Source organism: Solanum pennellii, chromosome 5 (assembly GCF_001406875.1).
Source record: "Solanum pennellii chromosome 5, SPENNV200".
Taxonomy (NCBI): domain Eukaryota; kingdom Viridiplantae; phylum Streptophyta; class Magnoliopsida; order Solanales; family Solanaceae; genus Solanum; species Solanum pennellii.
The window spans coordinates 3,538,508-3,565,223 of record NC_028641.1 but is presented as its reverse complement, the minus strand read 5'-3'; the positions used below and the strand labels follow the sequence as shown (position 1 = coordinate 3,565,223).

The following is a 26,716-nucleotide window of genomic DNA, read 5'->3' as shown; positions in this document are numbered from 1 at the left end:
CCCTTGCCTAAGTACTTTAAATTTATAGAATTCTTGTCCAATCAACTTTGTCAAATTCCTTGTTGAATCATCAACAACTGTCCTTAAACAAAGTGTTAATTTCTTTTCCATGTAATTGTTAATTAGTGGCTTGCACCATCACAATATATTACTAATTAAACCAAGACCTTAATCATGTTTTTCTTGTTAATAATTAAAAATTATGATGTTATTATCGTTTTAAGATATCCCAAATCTTGATTATGCCCCACCAACTTGGTGCTTATCAAGGAAATTAACCAATAATAAGTGATTACACAAGTTATTAAAATTAAAACATTATATTATTTCAGACATGATCCATCAACAAATCAAAAAAAGTTTAAACAAAGATGCCTATTAATTAACTTTCTAATCATCTTTTTTCCCTTAAGCAACCATTAATTTGGAAGGATTTAGAAAAGATTAATTAAAGATAACATCCAAATCCATTGAATTAAGTTTCAAGTTGTAATATTAGTCCTTTTTTTCCGGATATTTTCGAAGCATATTTAATTAATGACGTACACCTTCTGTCATTAGACAATAAAAAATCGTCAATTTAATGTAACGATAAATTATCAAATATCATATCAGTTATGAACTATTTAATAACAGATTATCTAGAAAATTTGTTAGATACAAACTATTTAACGACGAATTTCGTATTTTTTTTTTAATCAATCAATAAAATCATCAATTTAATTTAAGGAACACAAACCTACTCTTTTTTTTAACATATAGGTTGGGTGGAGTTAGCTTTAAGTCATGTGAAGTGACAATTATTTCTATTTATAAATATATAATTGATGACACAAACTAATTATTAATTAATCTATAATAATTAATTGATACTCTAAACAACATGAAGCCTATCTATAAATTATAATTTAATATAGTTAATGGCAATTCCATCAAAATCTTCATTCGAAAAATAAATAATTTTTTTAACAATAATAGAAAGACCCGTGAACTATATAAACACAACATGTAATTTTAAAAAAAAAATAGTTGGGAGACTTTTGCACATGTATTGGAACTTAATTAAGTAATTAATTAATCAACAAGTATTGGAACTTAATTAAGCAATTAAATTAATTAATCATACTCATTAAAGTATTCCTAATTAATAAATAACTCTAACTTGTTAATTTAATTTATTTTTTTTATAAATTCTTATAACACTCCACGTGTTTGTGTGTGTCCATATAGATCCCACCAATTTATTTATTTATTTTCTTGCCTTTTTTGTTACTCTTTTAATGTTTCATTGTTTTTCCCTTTTTGATATTACATCTTTTGTATCTCTATCTTTAAAACTTTATTATGAAATCATGAATCGAATAAAGAAGAATCTGGTTCGATCTGAATTATTCATGCATGATCCACCCATATGCTACTATTTAGGTTTGGAAATGACGGGGATGAGATTGTTTTTGTAAATATGTTTCTTGATGACTCAGATAATTCTTCGAACTATGACATATATAAATGAGTTAATACTGATGAAATATATTATATAGGTCCGAAAAGATAAAAAAAAATAATATATGCAAATGGATACAAAAGACATATACACTTCTAGGCATGTGGGAGTTTTGTCAAGGCTAACAAACTTTCTAGCAACATGATCATATGCTTAACTTCAAACTATATGCTTTAATTTGATAATAAACAAACAACTTTTTAAGTGTTTGATTTGGAGGCACATGATGTGCCATATTAGTCCAAATTCAATGAATGCAACCATTTTTAAAAAATAATTGGCATAGGCAACAAGATACTTTAATTTGGTACTATGAGAAGAATTCAAGTCAAGCTCATCTTGAGAAAAAGTAGAAAAGAACAATAATAAAAAAAGAGTTTGAGTTATACGATAACCTATACGACGTGTTGTTCTCTTGAGTTAATGATTTATCGAAAATAACTTATGTATCTATACAAGATAAGAATAAAACTACATACACACTATACGCCTCCTGAACTCCACTTGAATTATATTAAATATGTTGTTGTTGTCATCTCTTTCACTAAGAGAGATACAATATTATTATATCTAGGAACTAAAAAGGCCTAGGCAACTAATTTACTATACACAAACAAAACAATTGTAAATTCTTTGGCTAAACAAAGAGTTAGAACATAGGTTAATAATAATGAATATTTTGAACTTTGTTTTATTTATTTTGGTTGATTATTAATGAGCTTAGGGATTTTATTAATTGTATATAACCTTATCTAAACGGAGTTTATTTTATTTAATTAGTTAGGACGGCAAATAAAAATTCTCAAAAGAATAAAATGGTCCCAACCAAACATTGGCCTAATATTATTTTTGAATTATAATCTCTTTATGATACTTTAAAGATAGTTGATTAGAAATGAAATTTTACACTACACATTATTTTTTTCAAAATCGAAAAAAAATATTATGATTCTTAAGAACTCGAAGAGCACTTCCCTCTTCTAGTGATCAACAAAGAAGAGAATCCCGTTGAGTTCTTATACTTTCGTGCGATAGAATAATCGAATCTAGACTGAAAATAATGAAATACATTGACTAAGTACATTATGATACACCGCAGAAGAATCATACGTACAATACAGGAACAAAAAAAAACCCTTCTATATCTTCGATCAATCGATAGAAAATAGACATATCAACGTGCCCAAAAAATGATATTTCGAAAAAAATTAATGAACGTCTCGGAAGCCCAAGAAAATAGAACAAATAGTACATTTGGAGAATTCTTCAGTCTGATTACTTCTTCTCGGATCCTTTGAGGTTAAGGTTGAACCATTTTCTCTTCGCGTATTTGTCCTTGGAGTCTGAACTGCTATCGTCCCCTGGGCTATCGGGTTTTGAGTCATCACCAGAAGGTTTACTGCTACTTCCGTTACTGAAATGGCCACTCCCACTGCCACTTAACGTAGCAATTGTCCTTGTAACGGTGAAAGAAGAGTGTATGGTGTCTCTCTGTTTGAGCAGTTCTTCGACCTTGACAAAAACAACATCACTCAGAGGGTAACTCACAGATATTCATTTCCTCCGCCCTCCAAACCCCCGGGATATAGATCAGTATAACTAAGAAACAAATAGATAGGTAAACCAAAGCGGACATCCCATCTCAGTGCAATGAAACTTAGGTAAGAGAAAAACTTACAGACTGCTTCTCCTGGCTATATCTATTGGTCACTTCCTGGAACCGCGCTAATGCCTGGAAACATCACATGGAAAATAGTGGAATGAGGATGCATGAGTTACAACAAATGAATGACAGACATTGTCGATAAACAAACCTTTCTATATTCTGTTTCAAACTGTCGAAGCTCATTTCTCTTCCTCAATATTTGAGCCTCGATATCCTGGAGATTATGAGTTGTGTCCTCGTATGTCTTGGCACACAGAGCCTCAATAGTATAACTAGCAGGCTTAAAAAAATTATCTCCTGCAGAAATTAAATCAAACATTTCTTTAGTGTTTGCGTAATCAGTAGCAATCAGATAGTATCTTTCAAAAATATAAAAAACATATATTCAACAAAATAAAAGCAGCTCAGACCATAAACAGCAAATATGTGAGTGCCAGCATTTAGTTGTGAGACCTCACAAGGTTGAAGGCCCTCCAGCCTCTTAAAGAAAGCAGCTTCAGGATCTTTGGCCATTGCTAACTACATCATCACAAGTATTATCACTTTTGATAACACTGCACGCTATACTATTGAATTTTAACCACTAAGATGAATCCACATACCGCATTTACAGTTGAATCCATTCTGTACACTTGAAAGTGCAAGAAATACATCCCTGCGGAGGTTACCTTGCCTGCTTTTTCACTATCTTCCTGTAAATAGTGACAATGGATCAGTTTTAATAAGAAACACTAATCAGTAAATTGCTTGGATAATTGGTTCATCTAAAATCCAGTTTATAAGCTCATCAATACAGAAGATACACACAGGACTGGAACTTGGAAGTTACAAGCTAGAAGAAACATCTAAATACACTCTTTAAGGTTCAAGATAGACATGTATAGCAAGATGCAAACCAGATTTTTCCCATAGTGATAGCCAACAAAAGCAGGCGAGCCTACCCAACTATTTCGAGCTTTTTCTTGGTAACCACTGACGAGCTATTTGGATACGCTAAAGTCGGATTTACCTCCTTTCCACACAATCTTCCGCTAGCGACTAGAAAAGTTATTGTTCTACTCCTAGTCATCATCCTATCTACACATTCTTGAGAAATCACTTATGAATCATTACACCTTTGTGTCATCCTTGCTCTCCATTTACATTCCCAAGTCTATAGGTAAACTTCTTTCAAATTAAAGCTATCACAAACACCGATTAGGGGAGATATCCTCTATTTTTGGAGACTAATTGAGGATATGTTCAGGCTTACACCTTGCTCCGAAGCTTTGTCCTTTGCGTTCGATAATTCTACTGTTGGTTGTTACTGTGTAACAATAAAAGTTGGTAAGGTGGTCGGATTGATCTACCTAAAGGACACTTGGTTGCCAAAGGTTATGCCCATAATTTTCAACTTAATATGATGATACATCTACAAGAATAGCCAAATCAAAGATGATATGTGATGACTATTCTAGGTATGGAAACTTTGTTTGGATCCTAACTTTCTTTGGATCCTCTGTGTACAACAGAAACTTAATAAGATTGGGTGTACATGGGGAATCTATAAATGTAATCAATATTGGAATGATGCATGAACTCTCTTAAAAGGTTAAACATATACCATTTATTAACCAAAACTGGAGGTATGCTATTTTCTTATACAATTTTGTCAAATTTTCTAACAAATGATAGAAAAGCCCTTTTACGAATGTCTTGACTGCAAAAAATATTAAGTAAGATCAGGCAAAACATGCCTACTAAATTCATTTGTTAGTAATTAAACATGTCCAGCCCTAGGGCAATAGTTCCCTAATCACTATTACTGCTTTATTGTTCTCTAGCCACATCAAATTACTCAGAATTCAGCATCAATTCCATTTAACATAACTCTAAGCAAACATCAAGGTTGTTCAACAGAAATCTAAAGCAAGAAATATCTCAAGCACAGAATAACAAAGGGTTTTTTTGAGGATAAGAATAACAAAGGGTTGGCTATAGGAATCCTCTGTAAGCATACAATGAAGAATAAAAACTATAAAATGCATTACCTGCAAGGCCAGGCCGTAACCCCCACTCACATCATGTTCAAAATATAGTAGCTGAAAATTTCATGAAACTCAGTTTTAGTATCACCACAGTAGAAAAAAAAAGGCATGAAAATACGAAGTGCACGAAAGTACCTATCACATAAATGTATAAAATGTACCTTGAATTTGCTTTGGGCAGCTGAAGTAGCTCTTACTACAATCCCTGCTTCTGCTTGTTCGTCACTAATTGTTACACCGAAAAAATGAGCATTTTGCTTTTCTACCTGCATTAAAGCTCAATGGATGTCAAAACCCTGGCACAGCTGATAAATTTATCCTGTCAATTGAAGAGACAATTAAATTATACCTTTCCACTGACTGATGTACCAATTGGAAGAGGGCGGACCGTGACAGTTCCATTCAAAGCTTCTTCAAGAACATTCGCAGAGATAGTTGTTTTGATAGGAACACCCAACTTGCTATCCAGAAAAAAAAAACAAATTTACGAAAACTAATCAAAAGAATCACCAGAAAGACACAATTTTTGGGAGGAAGACTAACCTAAACAATGCTGCAAACATTGTGTTGACAGTTCCAAGGTTGGACAAATCAATTTCCATATCCATTCCTTCAGCTTCAAGAGCCTTAAAATTAAAGAAAAATGTCAAAAGAATACAGAAATGGCATTCCTTGAGCATAGTAGATTCAAGAAGCTTTATCAGCTTTAACTTGCCAAAGAAAGCCAGAATTGGAACTCAGGCTTCCAACACAAATGCCTATTGACCCAGACAAAAATAACTAAATGATATCGATACTCTGAGTAAAGTGAATGAGAGCATATACAAGGCAACAAAAAGGAGATGTTTTCACTTTGTTAATTGGAGAAATCTTACACTTAACAAGATATCTAGGCATAAGATTTTTGAAACTATACAACAAAAGCTTACTCATGAAATGGACTTGGAGATTTTGTAAGGAAGAACAAGCACTATGGAAAGAGGTCATCAGCGAAAAGTATGGTCTAGGGGACATTGAGTCTCAAGGGCAGTAACGACACTATATGGGTTCAGTGTGTGGAGAAGTCCATCAAGGTTTTTGGGCCTCTCTTGGTTCCAAAGATTGACCTTATAGTAGGGAATGGAAGATATACATCTTTCTGGATTGAAAACTGGTTAGGACATGGTTCCTTAAAGTACACGTGCAATGACATATTGACATGACGGTTTCGAATTTGAATCCTGAAGTTGCAGTGGCAGACAGTTGGGGTCCGCAAGGGTGGAACCTAAACTGGGGAAGGCTGACATGTAAGAACTAAGGGCTACCAAGATGGATTTTAATACTGCAACTGGCTGCTCACAAAAGATTATCAACCAAAGACAGATTGTTTATACGGGGATACTTGATGACCAGAATTGCACCCTGTGTGAACTGACTGAGGAAAATATATCACATCTATTCATTACCTGTGACTTTTCTGCTAAGAGTTGGAGGAAATTGCAAAGATGGATGAACATCAAAAGAGCTCCTACGACCTGGGGGGATGAACTAGTGTGGCTGTACAAGGATGAATTAAGGAGAAGTCTTTCAAGGCTAAAGAGTATAGGATGACGTTGGCTGCTGTTGTTTATCATAAATGGAGAGAAAAGAATGTCAGAATTTTCTAACATCAAAGACAACTACCAGATTCTATTACCAAGCTCATCATCCAAAGAGATTCAAATTAAAGTTGGCAAGTAGAGTCATCTCCCCAAATGGCTGGACAATCATAATTTCTATCCTAGCTAGGCCAATATGCATTTTTATGTGCATATCTGGTCTATTGGGACAATGTCCAGTAGCTAGATCCTTTCCTTGTACTTAAATCTCACTTATTTCTAGCATAAAATTTTATATATTCGTTACATGAATGACATCACTTAGACGAACTATAACCTTCGAACTGAAAGATGTTGGCATTAGGAAGATCTTGTAACATACAATAGAAGCACCTTTTGCTACTAACATGAAAACAAAGACTGCCTTTGTAGGTACATGTTGCATTGTAACATGTTTCTGTTTCTAATATATTTTGGGAACCCTATAAACAATACTCGACTAGAAATCTCCAGGAGAAGTGAGGAGTCCAGAAAATGGCAGTTGATAGGATGACTTTTCAGCTTTACACCTATTAATATCCACAAATACAACAAGACAGAACCTTCAAGAATGAAAGGAGTGTTCTAACATCTAGATTGCTGCAGCACTATCCTGCAACTTTCAAGTATCCACATTTTGTTGAACCCTTACGATATGTTAAGTTTATATTGTTAGCACTTAGTATTCAATCTTTCTAGATATGCTTGGTTGAAGCCATAAAGTTACAACCTATCATATAAGCAATATTGGCCTAAGCTAGCTCTTATTTCTATAACCCTTCTTGAAATCAAAAACATAAAGAGTTCTATATATGAACTACTTTCTTTCTACTGCTAAATCAGTAACCTCATTCAAATGTAACGTGATACATAACAAGCAAATGTAAGGATATATAAATCAAACAAAATATTCTCCATGATTTCAGTCTTTAAAACAGCAAAATAAGTAAAAGTCTTTCGCATCATACATCATTGCTCATGATGAACAACCATGTCTGAAAAAAATATGTCTTTTACAGTGGCAGGGGGTGAGTACCTCAAAGCCAGCCATATCATATTGCCTCCTTTTCTCTGGATCAGATAGAATGCTATATGAGTATGCAACCTCCTTGAAATGTTCTGAAGCTTCAGGATTGTTAGCATTCTTGTCAGGATGATACCTGCCAATAATTTATGCATTCCATTATTCATCCACAAGAGCAAGTATCAAATCAAAAAGTTCCCCAAATCCCAAATCCACAGCCCGAAAAATTTCAGCCACTTTTTCCTCAATAACCGGATTTCACTTCCCATCACCATTATTTTTCTCCATCAGATGCATCATACGTATGTATCAATGTTATCCAAGGCTCGCTTAAGCCCAAAAGCGAGGCTCAAAATGCATTTAGTGATTCGACTCGCTTAATGTGCGCTTTAATGTCGTCATCAAAGCTCTAAGACATGCTTTCCCTTGTAAATGAGAATTTCCTGACGAGGCGACGTTAAACCATTGATATTTCACTTTATCGTAAAAACAATCAATTTCTTTTGTTCATATTAACTTGTTCTTCATGCTTATAATTATTAGTCTTGGATATATATATATATATATATTTGGATGTTTTCTCCATTTGCGCCTTTTCCCAAAAAAGTCCAAACTATATTTGAGCTTAAAGTCCCACCGAACCTTAAGAGCTTTTTTGCACTTTCTGCTTTTGATAACAATGGTATATATATGTAAAAGCAAGTCTCTTCCATCTATATTTTATTTCTTCAAATGACAATATGTGGCAATCATCACATAACCTAATTAATTATTGACCATAAATTCCAATAATTTTTGTCTTACTACCGTAATTAAATACCTCCGCGTGGTAACAACAAGCTCCAAAAAAAATACCAGCAGAAATGTTTACGCATTTCACCATCCTCACTAAATTTCTATTTAGGTTTACTAGATACACTTACACCTCAGTTATACCCTCATTCAATAACACCATTAAAGCACCCAAGGTACGGCTGTGCCTTAGTCCCTATTTGCTGGTGGGATGTGACATGTATCCGTGTAATTAGTCGAAGTAAAAACGCCTTAAATTCCAACTACTTCTGTCAGCTGCATAAACTTGCTACACATATTCTGCTTTATTCATGTCTATTCATTCCAATACCACATTTAAACACCATTATAGCAAAAACTAACTATAAACTAAAATTAACAAATATATATTAGAAATCACTTTTCTTTGTCAAAAAAAAAATTATATTAGAAATCACTTACTTGAGAGCAAGCTTTCTATAAGCAGTCTTAATCTCCTGATCCGACGAATCCCTCGTCACAGCCAACACTTCATACGGGTCTCGTCTTACCACCGGAGCCGATGGCCCCTCCAATTTTGAACCACTCATTACACCCTTTTTCCACCGCAAAAATCAATAGAACACAAAAAAAAAACCTTGATTTCCCAAAATCTACAGCCAAAAGACAAGATTTTAACACAAACCCATTTAAAATTCGAGATGAATTAATCAGTTTTTAACACAAAATTCATAAAATTGAATCACCCCTTTGCGTTTCTGGGATAAATATCAATTTTTTTTCAACAAGTATAACATCAAATAACAGAGAGATCTAATAACAGGAATCAAAATCTATGAAATTATACTCAAAATTGAATTAAAATAGCTAGGGTTTAAGAGAAATTTACCCAGAAAAAGAATGAACAAATTTTTTTTCTTTCAGCTGGAGCTTTTTTGATTTGCTTTTTCTGATTTTGAAAATAATAATAATTCAATTTTGAAATTTTATTATGAGAAGTTATAAATTGTGAAAGTACAAATATGTATATGTGAGGTTAAGGAAATATAGCTAAGCTTTTGTTATTCAAATTGTATTTTATAGGGGCAATCTTGTCCCCAAAAAAATGAAAGCTTGATTTTTGTTTTTTAATATGTTTTTCTTTTTTTGACATGTATAGTCTTTCTTCGATATTATTTGGATAGATGTATTATGTTTGTTTTGACAACTTATAATAAGGTCTCGTCGAGGTCTCAATGACGAAGGTAGTAACATTACTGGTGGACTCTCCATTTCTCGATTTTATTAATATAGATTTTGAATCGCTGAAATTTATATTTGAATATCGGAGAAGTAAACTAGGATTAGTTTGTTGTTGTTCTAAAAGTATAATGTACATTTCTATATTTTACCGTAAAATATTAATGATACTTTTACAAACATAACTTTCAAAAGAAATATATTTTATTTTATAAATTTTGTGTCAAGTTAAAATATACAACGTATCAAAACGGCTGAAAGACGTGAAGTAAATGATCTTCAAATATTTTATTTATAGTATATATAATAATAATGTCATCTCTTTCTGTATTCATATTGTCATATTGAACATGGGAGCTGATTTAGTTGATTGTATCATGTTGAATATTGATTCCTTAATTTGCAAGTTGTCCCTCTCTTTCTTTTTTGCTATTTTTCATCAAAAATTTATATTATAATTTGATTAGATTTAAATTTATGTATTACATAACAAATTTTTGAAAACAATGCTCCCAACGAAATTTGTAAAATTTTAAAATATCCAAATCTCGAATCATCCTATCATAAAACATGTCAGCCCTTGATATGCAAGTTGCTATCTTTGTCTTTAGTTTAGTCATGATTTTTATATCATTTATCATTGATAGAGAATCGGTATCTAGATTTATTCTTTCCTCGTTTTTCTTTCTAGCAAAAGAAGAGAATTTAATAACATGAATCATGGCACAATGATGAAACTAATGCTCTTAACGAAAAGACTCACGTTCGAAAAGAAAATCTCATTAAAAATTATCACCATAGAATGAACTTAAAGTCTTTAATTAAGAATGAAAGAATACCGACAAAGCATAATGATTGATGCCACAATTATTAATTACAAAATGCAAAAATTAAGATACCATCTTTAATTAAAGGAATGAGTATTTTCTATATGGGCAGGGTACAACAGAGAACAAATTATTATTAGTAGTATCATTATACATCTGGATTAAAATTGAAACAACAGCTAAAGTAGATGAAAACTTTAGCACACAATAATTTGGCTAAACAGCATATTTGGTGTATAACAACAACAAAATTTTGGCGACCGTTATTGCTCATGTATTTTACAAACCTATGTATCGAGCTCGCACTTAACAATGCGATGTATAGAAGAAGTATGTAATCCTGGGTTCCGACATCTATTATATATATATGTACATAAAAGAAACGTACGATACGAGTGATGTGAAGATCAGGATGAAACCTTCCACCTTCCACCCACCACTCACCCCTCCCTTTCCCGCGCCTCTTGCTCTGTCCGTTGGTAATCGAACAGGTCTCATTAGCTTGAGCAATTAGGACTTGTTTCCACCTTTATCACTCTGGTATTGTAGGATCCACAAGATCCACACTTGTGATATAGCCAATGGAATGGTGCAGTTCCTCTCTTACCACAGTCGTTACACAATATATCCTGGGGAAATTTCAAGTAAAAATTTGAGAAAAAAAGCTTTAGAAATAATATCAATAAGCATAAGAGTTGTTAGAAAGATTTCGTACTTGGCAGCGGTTCCTAAACTCTTCTGGTAGTACCTCTGAAGCCATCAAAGCATCAAGCATCCCGAAGTACACCTAAAAGAGAGAACGAACGGTGAGGTCATTTATCTGAGCACAAACTTTTAAAACGAAAGTTGAAGTCAGTTATCTGAGCACAAATATAATAGAACGGGAAGAAAAGGATACATAAAGATTAAAGGTCTCAAAATAAGAAATATATAGGGCTACATGCTGTGAGTATCCACAAGTGAGAAGACAATATGATTTTCTTTAAACAATAGGATCAAAGAGAACGTTCAATTTCTTTCCTAATACTACCAGAATTTTCATTAAATAAAACGCCATACCAATATCCAAGGGCATCGTAGATAACGTTCATAAATAAGGTTAATAATAGTATGATGTTACATGCTTCTGTGGAAAAATTGATTTTTTCCAAATAAAAGATACTCCTCTCTTCTTCTCTTTTGAATAGATACGACTCTTTGTGGATCAGGCAAGGCTTATAATTGAGTACAAAATGTGAGGAGTAATACAAGAATTCACAAAACAGACAAGCACTCCTGTTTATGCAAAGAACAAATAAAGTTACTTGACAAACACACGCACATTCCCACATTCATCTGCCCCATTTCGTAGGCTTGATGCAGTTTCTTTTTCTAAGGAAATATTTAAATCAAAAATAAGTTTTATCACAAACACATCAAGTTAGTGTTTGACCATACCATAGAGGTAATACAGCTATAGCCCTTTGAGAAATAAAACCAACCACCAATGCAACCAGAATATTCCTCCTTACTCCAAAAAAGGAAAATTAAACAGTATATTATATATATATATATATATATATATATATATATATATATTCTATTATTTAAAACTTTAACTACTCGGCAAAAAGGTTTGTTTAAAGAAGGAAGAACATTCCTTACCGACATATCTCCCATAGACTTGCTGCAAATGGGACAGATGTAATGTGTGCAAGCATATGCCTGAGGAAATAAAGAGATTGCTTTTAATTCAAATTAAATTTCTAATAACAAACATAATCCTTTCTGACAACAAAGACATGAAAATAGCCTAGCAGAGAAAAGTGAACAGACCTGAAAGCATGCTGAATGCATAAAATGCCCACAGGGCAGACCCCTGACAGTTTCACTTGATGTGAATAAAAAATCACAACATATTGGACAGTTGGTTTCAAGACCTTTCTCCCTGCATTTGTGGTCCACAAGTCTCATTCCGAGGCAGCAATTGCAGGTCATGCAATGAAAGAAGTCAACACCTAGTCCTTGCCCCAGCCGGCATAAATTGCAAAACGGGCAATGATATACTGTCCTGAAGTAGGAAACGAATAGAACGTAGTAATCAAGATGAAAGATCTATTAGGGGTATAATTTCATCTTGCAACACGTAAAAGCAGCAGAAATAGTAGAGACCCAAGGATTTCATCCTTGACTAAAGGAATTAGGTATTGAAATAGATTTTCATGTGATTTGCTCAAGGAAATCGACAGACAATTTTTTATTAAATGAGGGCTTTATGTTCTAGGTAATTGACTTGTGTGATTCAATCTACTTCATCAACATGAAACAAGTAGTGTCATTGTAGTATCACCTTTCATCATCAAAAAATTTACAGCTGCTGCAGTAATATTTTGCCATTGAAAGGCCATTACAGGATGGAGTCGTGCAAGTAGGTCCAACTGGTTGTACTTTGAGGCAGTTCATACACATCATTTCAGTTGTTGCCTTCCTGCGAATTACTAGAAAAATTAGACATGCAATGGAGTTTGATTAGAAACAGAAATGCATCCAGAAATTTACCTATCCATAGAATGATCACTGACTTTGTCATGACAGAATCTGCATGGATATAGTTTACCACAGCAAGCTGCTCGGAGCTTGCAGTTTCTTTTATAATGCTCACATCCGAACACTTGCTTATCTGTATCACGGAATGAAGGTGAACATCCTATTTGATCTTGACCATTTGAAGTTTCAACAGATCTTGCTTCAGACTCCTGCTGAGCAGCTATCCAGCGACTGAACAACAGATGCTCAATAGGTTATGTGGAATAATGACAATGATGTAGCAATCACAAAGGTTTCAAAAGATGGATTTATTGAAAACAAACCTGGTCATGAGATTTTGAATAAGATATGCTTTTCTTCTAGGATCAAGCGAAGAGTCTCGGGAGACCTTCCTTATTTCTGACTCTAGCTCATTTTGATTCATCCGGAATATGTCCTTCCATCCAGGTTTAAAAGTTGAATCACTTTGTTCTAGTGATTCAGGAAACTCACATCCTGAAAAGGCATAATTTTAGAGGCTAAAATGAATATCAGGAAAATTCTCAGTTTAGATCCACTAATAGCCTTGTCTTAAGGTAAATAGCCTATAGAACAACACAACAGCATGAATTAAACTAATAAAAGCATGGTGACAACCTCGTGATACAATGTCCTCTGAGCTTGATGCCTGGGAAGTTTCATCTGGAGTTCCTTCCCACCATTCATTGAGCCATTCACTGAACATAGTGTTTTTGGTTGCTTGCTTCCATGTCTCCATCATTTTATTTTGTTCATCCTGAGTGAGAGCAGTGGTTACCCAGGGCAACATTGACTGAAGTACCTCTGCCCCAGTTGTACCTATTATCCTACCAACTAGTTTGTCTTGTTCTTCAATGCTAAAATGCCGGTCAAATAGCGGCCATAGCTCAACTTCCTCCCGTATAACATGTTGATCCAGGGTTACTTTTATCGATTTGCACATGGCTTGAACTTTAGTTGCCAGCTCATTGTATTTTCTTGAATATTCATGTAAGTCACAAGCACCAGAGTTTCTACACGGACCTTTAACTGAACTCCCACCATTCAAGTTTTCACGGAGCTGAGAAAGCTCATCAAGTGCAGATGATATATCCTCGAATAGCTTTTCTTCCTGTTTGTGGTCCAAGGTGTAAGAATGGCTAACATTATGAAGCGTCTCTTTTGATTCCAAAGCTGGAAATACTATATCATCCTCTGCATTACTGTGAGCTTTATACAAGCCCCGTAGGAGACGAAAACGACCACAAAACTTCCTGAGGAAAGTCTCATCACAATCAGTCAGTTTTCCAGATTCAACATCCAGAAATTCCAAATCCTTTCTGATTGCCTTGTGAAATTGAAAAATGTTATCGATCGGACGTGTTGCATATCCAGCATTGGTCAAGCTGGTATTCCAGTTGAAAAGACAGGAGTTCAGAGAAGGAGCGCTTGGAGTAAAAGTGCGCGATGATTTTGCTGCAGCAAGGGAATTCACAACACCTAATGCAGGAACACAACAAGACTGATTACCAGTGGATCCTTTCCGAAATTTTCCACCTCCTGAAGGTTCATGACGATAGCATTTATCCTCTGACATTAAGTTTACACGCTTGGTTGGCCTTTCACCATTACTCTGCTCACCATTTGAGCTACTGCTACATTTGGCAATTCTTGAAGAAGTGCATGTACCGCAACATTTACCTAAGTTCTCTTGATTCCCAGCTAAAATTTTAGCAGGACAGCAACCGGTTACATTTGAAGATAAACAAATGTCATCTGGACGACCTTTGCATGCCCAACCAGAGAAAAGTGTGACCAAAGCAGTGTCTGATGCTGGTGCTGCATTAGATAAGGCATACTTTCTATCATTGTCAACACAGAAGCCAAGTTTTAATTAAATGAAAGTATCAAGCAGTAGAAATTAGACTTTACCTGCCAGATGCATGTTCTGAAGAAAAGACCTTGCTTCCTCCTCACTTAATGAACCTACCAACCATGGTAAGACGCATTCTATGAGTCTAAGTGGCATAACACACAAGCTCTGGTAAAGGAGTTCCCGCTGCCTTTTGGCGCTAAAATGTTTTCGTGCGAGTGGAAGAACCTGGGATCACATAGAATCTAAATAATCAAGATCAATTACCTACTTTCATCACTTCCGAGAAATAACTATTTTTTTACAGGGGGGTATATACTTGTGGAATTTCATCGGGTATGTTGTTTTATATAAAGATCGAAACATTGAACTTGCAGAATATTTCTGATTCTGATATTACTCACCTGAGCCTCCTCATTACAGAAGTGTCTTTCCACTGTCTCCATTATATGATCAGCTTGTGAGCACAGTTCTGAATAAAATTCTACAGAAGTTGAGTTGGATCCAGCACTCTGAACGCTTTCTATCAAGCATCTAAATTTGTCAAACTCGTTTTCTTCTTCCGCATGCTCCTGGGCAAATGATATTTCTGCATCTACTGCAGGAAATATAACTTTGTCCTCGGCAATACTGCAGTCAAAGTATGAAAATAGTTTGAATGATCCAGATTCAAGCACCATAGCAGTTTATATTAGTCCGTCAAAATTATTTAAGCCAAAACTTCAAATAGATATGCATAATAGCGATGCTGCATACCTATGAAAGATACAAACTTCAGCAATAAACTGGAGCCTCTGGTTGAAGGCAGATAAATCAGAAAAATCTCCACGCAACTTTATTTCCCTAGCTGCTTCTGTTATGTCATTCAACTCCTTTCTAATAGCCTTGTGCCAATGCAGTATCTCATCAACCGGGCGATTCAGAGTGGATTCTTTAAGATTCAAATTTGAGACAAGAAATTCCCTGCTAGAAGATTCACAAGGACAAGGAACATTCTCTGCCTGACCAATTAAGCCTCTAACAACAGAATCTGAATTATTGTGTGTTGTACTCTCTTCACAAGCCTTGCGTTTGTTTGTTAACTTTTTGCCATCCATCCAGGTAAACATAATCTTCATGCAAGATGAATTTTATCAGCTTTGCCATACTTAACAAAGATCTTTAACACCTATAAGCAAGCTAACTCACCTCTTGAAGAAGATCCTCGTCTGGAATTACTTTGTGCAAGCATTTATGCATATCTTTGCACTCATCAGCAGATATAGAAGATGAAAGCCAAGGCAGAAATTCGGCCATCATATTCACAGGGATGCTGCACAGAAATTGCCACACCAGTGATGCCTGCTCCTCGAATGAAAACTTCTCCATGAGCAAGGGGAGGACCTTCAAAATGGCACAATAACAACAGATAGCAACGTAAATAATAATAATGAAGAAGAAGAAGAAGAAGAAGAAGAAAATAAAAGAACACTAGTCAATAATTTTAACAATAAAAAAAAATGAAAAATCGTCACAAAATAAGGGTCAGTCATCAAGAAAATAAATAATAAGGGAAAATTTCATACAGCAAAGTTTTAACTTAACCAGTGTTATCAAAGGTGAAACGCGCAAATAAGCTCTAAGCACCATGAGGGCTTTTAGCGCAAAGCGCAAATAAAGCGTGGGCTTTAATGAAAAAAGGCGCAAAGGAAGAAAAGAATACAAATATATATGTTTAGTCCAAGACTAATAATTATAAAATGAATGTCAAATATATGACCAAAGAAATTGAAAAAAATTATGATAAGTGAAATATCAATTATTTAGTGTCACTTCTTCATACAAAGCTCATTGGCAAGGAAACGTTTGCTTTAGAACCTTGATGAGGACACTGAAGCGCACATAAAGCGAGGCAAAGCGCTCAACACAATTTGAGTCTCGCTTCAGGGCTTAAGTGCGGCTTTGATAACACTGAACTTAACTAAATGAACCTCAGGCAAAGAACCAGCCCCACTACCCAATTAGGAGACGAGGATCGCATTAACTTGTCAGGATTAATGTACAGAAATATATTTTTACTTGAGAATGAAATTAATATAGAGAAATATCCTACTCATTTTTGTATCAAAAGACCTAAAAATTCTTGAAATCAATGCAGACCAAAAGAAAGGGCCTGGTAAAATCTACTAGCTGTGAATAGGTTTGTCTTGTTAGAGTACTTCTAAATATTATGATTTATGATAGTTACTTTTACTTTATTTAGCATGATGATGGCATAGTTGAGAGCTTAAATAGAGAAGTGAATCATATAGCCAACAACAACTTGTTCGGGATTGAGGCTCAGTTGGTGTTGTTATATCGTCCTCATTTTTGCGTTAACATTTCAAATACAAATTTTTTGGATATTGTCTTCTCTGATTGAACCAGAGAGAACATTGAAATAATGTATCCACATTATGAATGATTCAAAAGGGATAAAGGGACTAAAAACCACATTCTAAGATTCATGCTGCATAGGGTCCATTAAAGGGTGATGTGCTCGTTACCACAGGTTCCTCCATTCCTAGGGCTTGAAGTCGAACTTCTCATTAAGGATAGAGGGATCTCATCCATCTCACCACTCCCTCTGTGGTGAGTTTGAAAGAGTAGAAAACTCCCTAGTAATAAATTAGTAAATTGTTCGTGCTTCTCTTCATTTTTTAGCACGTTGACATACTAATCAGCAGTAGTGCTTATGTAAGACTCTAATTTTATAGACATGATGTATGTGAGGTGATGTAGTACAACGAGCAAGAAATGAGACGGCTCTGATATGAATGTAGACATGTAGCACCACAGGGAGAATGGAAGTTGCACCAAAATCAAATTCCAACACTTCACAGAAGTACAAGAAGATCCTCTTTATATATAAGGAGTTCTAGACAAATTAATTCTTAAAACAACCAAAGCTCAAATAAATAATCCACATTGGAGGAGGTAGCGAGTGGATGACTTTTGTGCGCTCTTTAGTCAAGAGTTCAAATCTTTCTTCTTTTACTTATAATGGAAAAGAACCACAAAATCTCCATATCTAACTAAATGGGTAATATATACACAATAATCTGCCTCCCAAGACTTCTGTCGTCTGGTAATAAGAGCGCAACACGTAAAGTATGGGTTAGGCACACATCACCGGGGTTGAATCTGACAACCTGGTACTTAAATAGAGAGGGTAAAGGTGTGGGCCCATTATCCACTGAGTTTTGAACTGTTAACCATTGCCCCTTTGAGGTTCCCAGTAATCAGAAAGAGAATACTCCTGCTGTTCCACTTTATGTGACATAATTTGAAGTATGAGGGTCACTCTAACTAATTAATATAATAAATCTTAGAAAAATTTGATTCACGACTTCCATTTTAAAATTATGTAATTAAGAGGATCTTCCTTTTTAAGAATTTGTATGATAATTTCCTTCTCTTTCTTTTTTGATAAAATTTCAATATTTAGAAACTACAAAATAAATTACTATAAATCATAATAATTAACAATTCATTATATTTAAGAGTATTTGAAAAGATCATAATCAAAGAAAGCATCCTTTGACTCCCAAATAGTAACTAGCTCATATAAAGTGAAACAAATTGAGTAACATACATGAATCATATCAAGAGATAATGATATCCATACAATCTACAGCAAGGGGATTTTCCTTTTTCACGTCAATAAAAAAATTAATTTTATAGAAAACAAGGCATATCACATGTCCCTCAAGCCAAAACTAAGAGCAAGGTAAATTCGCAAGGATACCTGCTCTTCTTCCTTAGACATGTGTTGGCTAATAGATGTTTGAAGAGCTCCTGTACAGGAAGCCAATTCTCTGCGGTAGCTTTCTTCACTTTGCGTATCCGAGTCAAGTAATGCAAACAGGTGATCAAAAAGCACACCTTCTCCTTCATGCTCAAGGGAGTAAGTCCGTGCTACATTCTTCACACGAATATCAAGTGCTGGAAAGATAACCTGCCATTCACACAATGATATGCTAATGATGTTCAAAGCAGAATATCAAGTTTGCTCTTTTTGTATGAACTAGCCATTGTGCTCTGTAATTTATGAAATATTTATCTATCAAGAAGGAGAAGCATATCATGGAGGAAAAAATTATAAAATTACATTCCTATTACTGGGATTGCAAAGGGAAGGCTCAAGTCCACTAGATCAAACCATGGCATATTTCGACGCGAAACAAAGAAATGAACCCTTATGTACACACAATTTCCCTGAAGTTAATTTAAGTCGTAAAATGTGGGAATGTTTTTCTATCTCTTGTGAAGCAAAAAGGTAATATTTCAAGGGTTTTTGGTGGTGGTGGTGGGGCAATGAAAACATAGTTGGTTCAAGCACCAAAGTAAAATATGTTGTCTTCTTTATGTAATGAGGATCTACGGATACATTGATACCTATTAGATTACAACAACATGACGCGCCTAAATTGGTGAGAGCAACGATGAGCAATAGTGCATGGAGACAGAAACCAGGAGTGAGTAGCAAAATTACAGAAAGCTTATAAGAAATTTCTCTTGTATTACATAATAATGAAACCAGCAAGAGATATATCCGATAAAACTACATTGCTCAAACTAAAGAGGGAATGGAGCACATTAATGAATTGTGCCAAAGAACAGACCTAATATCTTTTTTTTCTCAACTTCACTTATGAAATACGCCCCTCTCTTTTCTTTTCTTTTCTCTTCTTTCTTTTCTCATAACACCCAATCCTAAAACTAGTAGAAGACAAAAGGCAAACCAAATTCTTTATAACTCGAGATAAAACACTTTCTTGATTCTTCCAAAAAATAAATAAAGAAAAGTTCAATCCAAAAAACATTGCTCGAACTACAAACAAATTCTGAAACCAGCCCTCTTTCCCACCACCTCTCTTCACACAAGTAACCAAGAGGGATTAGAACAAATTTCCAACAAGACAAGAAAATTTAAAGTCAAACTAAGATGCAAAAATTACCAGTCCCATTTGTTTAATCGACAACACAAGTCCAAATTTTGCTACACTTTGTCAAACCATTAACTATCCTTTTGTCGTTTACTGATTCTCAATTTTAAAATAAACCAAAAAGGCATGAAACTAAATTCGATTTTGTCAAGTAACAACTTCTCCAGTTCAAAAAGCGATAAAAATCAAAATAGTTTCAAGAGAAGGAGAAACTAAAAATTCAAATTCTAACTCGATTCTGTGTACATCTGCTCACAACAGTAAGTAGCCTCAGACATTCAAAATTGAGAATCAGTTGCCAGAAAAGAGACAGCTTTGTTAAATGATTCAAGTTATAGTGACTATGCAGAAAAATAATAATGCAACCAGGTGAACTGATACACTATATTGTTTCACCCCAACAAAGAAGGCATGAAGCAAAAACATTTCATAAAGATCTATTCATTGTCAACTTCACATTTGACATTAGGTATCTCATTTCCATTTCAACCAATACTGGCACTAGCAGCAATCAAAAGTGCTCATAGCTCGAAAAAAAATCATGAAATAAATTGAACACCTTGAGCAAACAATCAAAAAATAAAAATTGAACACTTGAGCTACAGAAAGCTCAAGTCTTATCCGTCCTCCCACCACCTCAGAATAGACCACAACCAACCAAAGAGGATCAACTAAAATCCCCAGAAAAGAACTCAAGAAGAGAAATTTGCACCAAACCCTAACTAAAGATACAATAACTACACGTCTCATCATATTGCACCAATCTTATTGTTACAAATTCTACATTTCTTTCTATTTACTCATATTTCGTAAATGAAATCACATCAAATCATTCAAGAAATCATAAATTTCACATATGCAAGTAAAATCATTCCAGTTCAATAAACATAACCACATAACATTTCCAGAGCAGGAGACACAAAATATTAAAAAACTTAAATTCCAATCCTTTTATGAGTATATATTTGCTAAGCTGCTCAAAATTATTCACCAGAATCCTCCTGCACACAAATTTCCTCAAATCATTTCAAAAAATTACGCTACAACTAAGCTAAAAAAAACTACTTCAAACAAACCTCATCTTCAGCATTGCAGTGATGTTTATAAATCGACCTCAAAAAGTAACACCGTTCCATAAAAGGCTTAATCTCAGTATCCTGATTCGTCGCAAACGCCATAGCAGATCGATGTAACCCATCCAGTTCCTTCCTTATAGCTTTATGAAAGAAAAGAAAAATCCTTATAGGCGATGAACCTTTAACTCCCACCGCTCTACTACTACTACTCAACGTTCCAGATTGTTCCACGTGTGTACCTGACATTACCGCTACTCCTCCTCCTCCTCCTCCTCCTCCTCCACCACCACCGCCTACTCCTTGTATTCCTCCTCCTCCTGTAGTCGTTAATGGCGTCGCCATCTGTACCTATTTATACTACCGGAAAATCCTCTTTTCTCCGATTATGATTTTCAGATTCAGATTCCCACAATCTGTAATTCTATCATGTATTTTTCACCATTTTGTTTGTTTTCTCTCTCTATATCTATAGGTGACTGTTTCTGTATGTATAGGTTTGTTTTATTTTCCGGTGGTGGGGTTAAATCGGGCGGATAAAGAGGATGCAATATATAGTTGGCCACGTGGCAATATGGTACACGTCAGCATAATGATGTGGTGGATGAGCTGGTGGTGGGGAAAGGTGGGGCACGTGCCTAATTTGATTAGGCTCACACGTTACTCCGAGTCCATTTTAATCGTCGTGCTTATTACCAGTAAAGTAAAAGTTCATGTACCTAATTCGGAACGACATAGGATTAGTTATATTATTTATATATGGTAGAAATTATATGACCCAGTTGGTTCGGATGACCAGGGATCGATTCCGCTTCGATGTCTTTTGCGTTGAATCTGTCGCATAAAGCTTGGCCAGTGCGATTTGGATTATCCGTGGGTTCCCAAAAAAAAAATCTTTTATGTATATTAGTGAATATTAAAATTCTTTTTAGTTTGTTTATGTGTTTTTTTTTTTTGAAAAATTACATGAATTAATACATTTAAAAAAAATAATTACTGATTTTAGCGATATTTTTTTGTTTATTACCATTTATAGCAATACTGTGATAAATCTGTAATATGTATTAAAAGTGAATTATGTATGCAATATATATGAATTATGATTGTTTTTGAAATATATTATGTTTGTTTGGTAAAACATTGTCAGATTGTATTATAAGTGTATTAAAATGTGTGATAAATGTATATCTATCATTAAAACTTGTATTATATGTGAATAATAAATTGTTTTTTGTAATATGTATTAAACTTGTATTATAAATTAATTAAAAGTGATCAAGCAAAAAAAATAATATTACTATAATGATAAATATTTTTTATCATAGTACATTTACGTAAGTTTTCCTTTTCTTTTTTTTCTTTTAGTGCAAATTTTGACTTTGTTATTGTATCTGACCAATTAAAGTTACTGAGTTTTTCCAATTAAAAATAAAATATTAAATTGAGGTGTAAGAATAAATAATAATAAATTACTACAAATACTTTTTTATTTAATATCTTTTTTAAAGTCGTGAAAAAAAATGACAAATAAAATAAATCGAAGAAAATAAAAAAGGACAATAACCATTTGAGAAATCAGTCAAAAATAGTTAATTCTAGTCCAAATACTATTAAATATTAATCAGTCAAAAACAAACGTCCATGAAATTTAATTAATTTATATGAAAGTATTAATCAAACAAATTATTAAACGTCTTACGAAACTACAGTTCAATTCAGACCATCAGAGTTTTTTAAAAATCGATAAATAAAATTTATGTGAAACTATCTTTTCATGACCAATTCACAATTTTCAAAACTCGGAAATAATGAATAAGTTCATCTACTTTTTCGTTTAATTATTACTATATAAATATAATTTTCGCGACTCAAACTCGTAACGAAAATTCATCAATACGCTAAACACACACAGGAAAAGGGAAAAGCCGTGCCAAAAATTAGATGGCATGTGAAGCATTCGTGTCGTCACAAGTTTATTGCCCCGTCAACCAACCCTACTTTTAAATTGTTGAGGAATTTATTCAACTTTAACAACCTAACCAACTTTTTTAGGTTTTTTTATTAGACTTTCGATATTTTTATCGAAGTCTGACTAAATTTAAATTTAGATTAGAAAGTTTCACATTACTCATTAGGGGTAAATTAAAATCACTTCCTAACGAATGTAACTTTGACGAGTCAAACCTGAGAAGTCTGGTGAAGGATGAAAAAGTACTTACCATTCCACTGTAACTATGATTTAAAAAAAATTTTAAAAAAAGTTGCTAGCTCTTTAATGATTTCTTTGATTATTAAAATCTTTGTTTTAATTTTTTAAAATAAGGATGAAATTGAAAGAAAAAAATGTAATGTCAACTTAATTTTGTAAAATATTAAAATTTTGTTATATTTGAGTTGTTATTGCTTGGAAAAATAATTCGCATATATTATAGAGTATGATCAGCTTTAGAATTATGGGTGGATTTCCCTGGAATTGAATTATTAAATCTTTAGTATAAATTTGTTCGATACTAAATTATCTTATATTATATCAAGTTACAATTATTGATCATGAGTTCCCCCCTTGAATTGAATTATTAAGTTGATGATTAAAGTTTTATTTGATATTAGATTTGAGTTGTTCTTGTTTAGACAATAATTATGTTAAAATTATATCTTTTAAGTTATAATTATTGATGAATTTCTAGTCCTAGTTGAGAAGAGACTACACATGATGCTAGTTAAAATGACAGTTGGATGCTCTACAATAAAGCTCTTGTTATGTATGGGATTCGGAAAAGAATCGAATCACAAAAGTTTATTATACGTAAAAAAAATTTGTATTTTTGTAAGAGGCTATACGTTTTTACAAATATAATGCTTGTTGAAAAAAAGAATGTTAATTACATTATTATTTGATTGTGAATGTGTCATATTACAGTTGAACTAGTTACGTATATTCATTTTATACACGGCCACATATCATTATTATTAGCGCAAAATTCACATATAGCAAACATAATATTCATATTTGCATGCTATATCAAAGTTTGCATAATTGCACTCCGTAGCAAACATATAAATGTATAACTCGCTATACATATACAATCAAAGCGAATTGTATAAAACGAGAAAGAGAAAGAGACTTGGGCAGAGAATTTGTATAAAACGAAGTGTATAAAAAGAATTGTATAATTATAAGTGTATAGAACAATTATATACAATTTGAATTTGTATAAAATGAGAAAGAGAGAAAGGCAAAAGAGACTTGAGCAGGGAATAATTGAATCGAATTATATAAAACGAGAAAGAGAGAAATTATATACAATTTGAATTTGTATAAAACAAGAAAGAGAGAAAGGCAAAAGAAACTGGGCATGAGAGTATTTTTATTGTATAATCATAAGTGTATAGAACGAAATTATATGTATTTGCATGTGTATATACAATTTTCTCTCGCTTTATACAAACAGAAAAGCAATTTATACATTTTATTTCTGTTTGTATAAGCGAGAGAGGCGAGCGAGATCTGGGAGATGGAAGAGAGGGAAACAAAAATATATGTATTTATACAATTTCCTCTCACTTTATACAAATAGAAACAGATTTTGCACACTTGTATTTGTAAAAAAGCGAGAGGTAGCGAGCGAGAGAGGAGAGTGGCGAGCGAGAGTTTAAGGGAGAGAGGTGACTGACAAACAGTTTGCTACAGGACACAATTAAATCAAAGGATGGTTATAACAATTAATTTAATTTATTAATTTGCTATTATATACAATTTTCTCTTATTGTAATTATACATATTATACATAACATCACACTGTAACAGTCATGAATATTTCAAATAAACATATATAATTAAATATAAAGAGATTCAATAATGACTTTTTCAGACAAATATAATCAATATAACGATGTGTGATTGTATAACCAAACTTGAAACACTTATTAGCGGCATAATATTTGATTAAGACATGAGCTAATTAAATTTAAGTCCATAGTATTAGGGGGAAAAGAGTATTAGGCTTTTGAGTCAAAAGCAGCAGTGGGATAGGTACTTTAATTAAATATAATTTGTAAATAAATTACTAATAAAATGGATGGTACATGTCACACTAACACTACAATTTATCTAAAATCTAAAAAAATATTAGTAGTAATTATTTTTTAATTAATCTTAATATTATAGTTAAGTTGAAATAATTAACTCCCTCTAGTACACCTACACTAGTTGATATTATGGAACAACAATAATATACATCTATATCAAGTAATTTTAGGTAATCAAAGTGACGATGCTAAAATTTTTATTACGCGAAGTTAAAATATTAAGCTACGAATCATATATTTTCAGCAGAAATTAATCTTTAATAGATAATTTTCAACATAAATTAAGCACTACTTCAATAATATATACCTATGAGATAAATTTATTTATAATTATTTTAGAATATTATTCACTTGTTAAATTGTTGAATAAAATCAACTTAAAGGGCACCCCCCCCCCCAAAACCTTATTTAATTTTATCTAATTGCACGTCATAGATATGGTTAATTAGAGTCAAGATTTGATTAAGACGGTTAAATAAAGTACTATATTATAGTTCATATTTTTAATTAGGATGAATGTTAGGTTTTATTCTTAAAAATTAAAAGCACCCACGATTTTCAATACTTTAATCAGTCATTGCATTCTTTTTCAATTTATTTGTGAATTGCTAAAAAAAAAAATGGAGTCCGAAGCCTAAAGGGCATAAAATATTAACAAAGATTTCAAAACAGTATATAAAATTTTATATTAACCAAAACGGTAAAATCGCTGGAACAATAACGATTTCCTCCGCCGGAAAAAGCAAAATCGCTGTAATAGCAGCGATTTTGCAAAATGTGATTTTTTTTTTAAAAAAAAATTAGGCAGCGATTTTCATTTTAAAAAAAAATAAAAAAGTTCAAATGAAGATGTGGGCCGTCGATTTTCTTGAATTTTTTTTTTAAAATGAAAATTGCTCTTGAAAAATATTTTTTTTTGAAAAAAAAATCACATTTTGCAAAATTGCTGCAGTAGCAGCGATTTGCTTTTTCTGGCGGAAGAAAGCTCTGTTGTTCTAGCGATTTTACCGTTTTAATTAATATAAAATTTTATATACTATTTTAAAATATTTATAAATATTTTATACCCTTTATGCTCCGGACTAAAAAAAAAGGAATTATAAATGTCACAACATCACTACATTCTATCTAAATAATACATGACAACAAAGTTTGTTAACAATTAAGGATAGTGATGTTTTAATAGTGTTAATTAATTAACTAGTTGATTTATTAAATTAATTAATAAGAAAAAGTAAAATTTCATAATAAACATGTTATAAATAACTTAAAAAATAAAGTCGCATTCTATCTGATTAAATTATATTAACTATAATATTTGTGCATATAACTAAAATGTGTTAATTAAAGTGAAAGCAACACCATCTAATAGTATATTATTAGTGCTACAAAATTTTGATTGAATAAAACATTCTTTTAAAAAAAGTTGTATAATTAAAAATATGATCATAATTTAAACGGATACTTATATCTGAGAGAATGATATATATATATATATATATATATATGTATATATA

General features: G+C 33.0%; 2 protein-coding genes across 3 annotated transcripts; both read right to left on the bottom strand.

Moving 5' to 3' along the window:
• Window positions 1–2,551: 2,551 nt before the first annotated feature.
• Window positions 2,552–9,633, bottom strand: LOC107018650 (chaperone protein dnaJ 15-like). The gene is made up of 12 exons (XM_015219187.2): window positions 9,498–9,633; window positions 9,071–9,261; window positions 7,850–7,973; window positions 5,741–5,823; window positions 5,547–5,658; window positions 5,359–5,463; window positions 5,201–5,251; window positions 3,773–3,862; window positions 3,581–3,689; window positions 3,319–3,467; window positions 3,183–3,236; window positions 2,552–3,016 (listed from the first exon to the last, which is right to left on the bottom strand). The coding sequence occupies exons 2-12, from the start codon at window positions 9,196–9,198 to the stop codon at window positions 2,780–2,782; spliced, it is 1,242 nt and encodes a 413-aa protein (XP_015074673.1). The 5' UTR covers window positions 9,199–9,261; window positions 9,498–9,633; the 3' UTR covers window positions 2,552–2,779.
• Window positions 9,634–10,779: 1,146 nt separating this feature from the next.
• On the bottom strand, window positions 10,780–21,455 carry LOC107020339 (zinc finger protein BRUTUS-like). 2 transcript variants are annotated; one of them, XM_027916917.1, is made up of 15 exons: window positions 21,114–21,261; window positions 21,029–21,038; window positions 18,837–19,046; window positions 16,259–16,453; window positions 15,827–16,182; window positions 15,475–15,700; window positions 15,130–15,298; window positions 13,837–15,036; window positions 13,524–13,695; window positions 13,213–13,431; window positions 13,004–13,141; window positions 12,490–12,724; window positions 12,319–12,378; window positions 11,390–11,461; window positions 10,780–11,303 (listed from the first exon to the last, which is right to left on the bottom strand). In XM_027916917.1, exons 1-15 carry the CDS (start codon window positions 21,125–21,127, stop codon window positions 11,172–11,174), a joined length of 3,408 nt encoding a protein of 1,135 aa, XP_027772718.1. In that variant the 5' UTR covers window positions 21,128–21,261; the 3' UTR covers window positions 10,780–11,171. The 2 variants fall into 2 exon arrangements, with proteins under 2 accessions (XP_027772718.1, XP_015076143.1); XM_015220657.2 differs by lacking the exon at window positions 21,029–21,038 and having other exon boundaries at window positions 21,114–21,455.
• Window positions 21,456–26,716: the final 5,261 nt, after the last annotated feature.

What these genes read in the sequence shown, in the direction of transcription:
- LOC107020339 (XM_015220657.2), bottom strand. Translation starts at nt 21,455, where the DNA reads ATGGCGACGCCATTAACGACTACAGGAGGAGGAGGAATACAAGGAGTA. An exon ending in GAAGTTTGTATCTTTCATAG is followed by an intron (nt 15,701 to 15,826) that starts GTATGCAGCATC and finishes CTTTGACTGCAG; the next exon opens with TATTGCCGAGGACAAAGTTA. An exon ending in AAATTTTTTGATGATGAAAG is followed by an intron (nt 12,725 to 13,003) that starts GTGATACTACAA and finishes TTCCTACTTCAG; the next exon opens with GACAGTATATCATTGCCCGT.
- LOC107018650 (XM_015219187.2), bottom strand. Translation starts at nt 9,198, where the DNA reads ATGAGTGGTTCAAAATTGGAGGGGCCATCGGCTCCGGTGGTAAGACGA. An exon ending in GTACATCAGTCAGTGGAAAG is followed by an intron (nt 5,464 to 5,546) that starts GTATAATTTAAT and finishes GCTTTAATGCAG; the next exon opens with GTAGAAAAGCAAAATGCTCA. An exon ending in ATAGCCAGGAGAAGCAGTCT is followed by an intron (nt 3,017 to 3,182) that starts GTAAGTTTTTCT and finishes GTTTTTGTCAAG; the next exon opens with GTCGAAGAACTGCTCAAACA.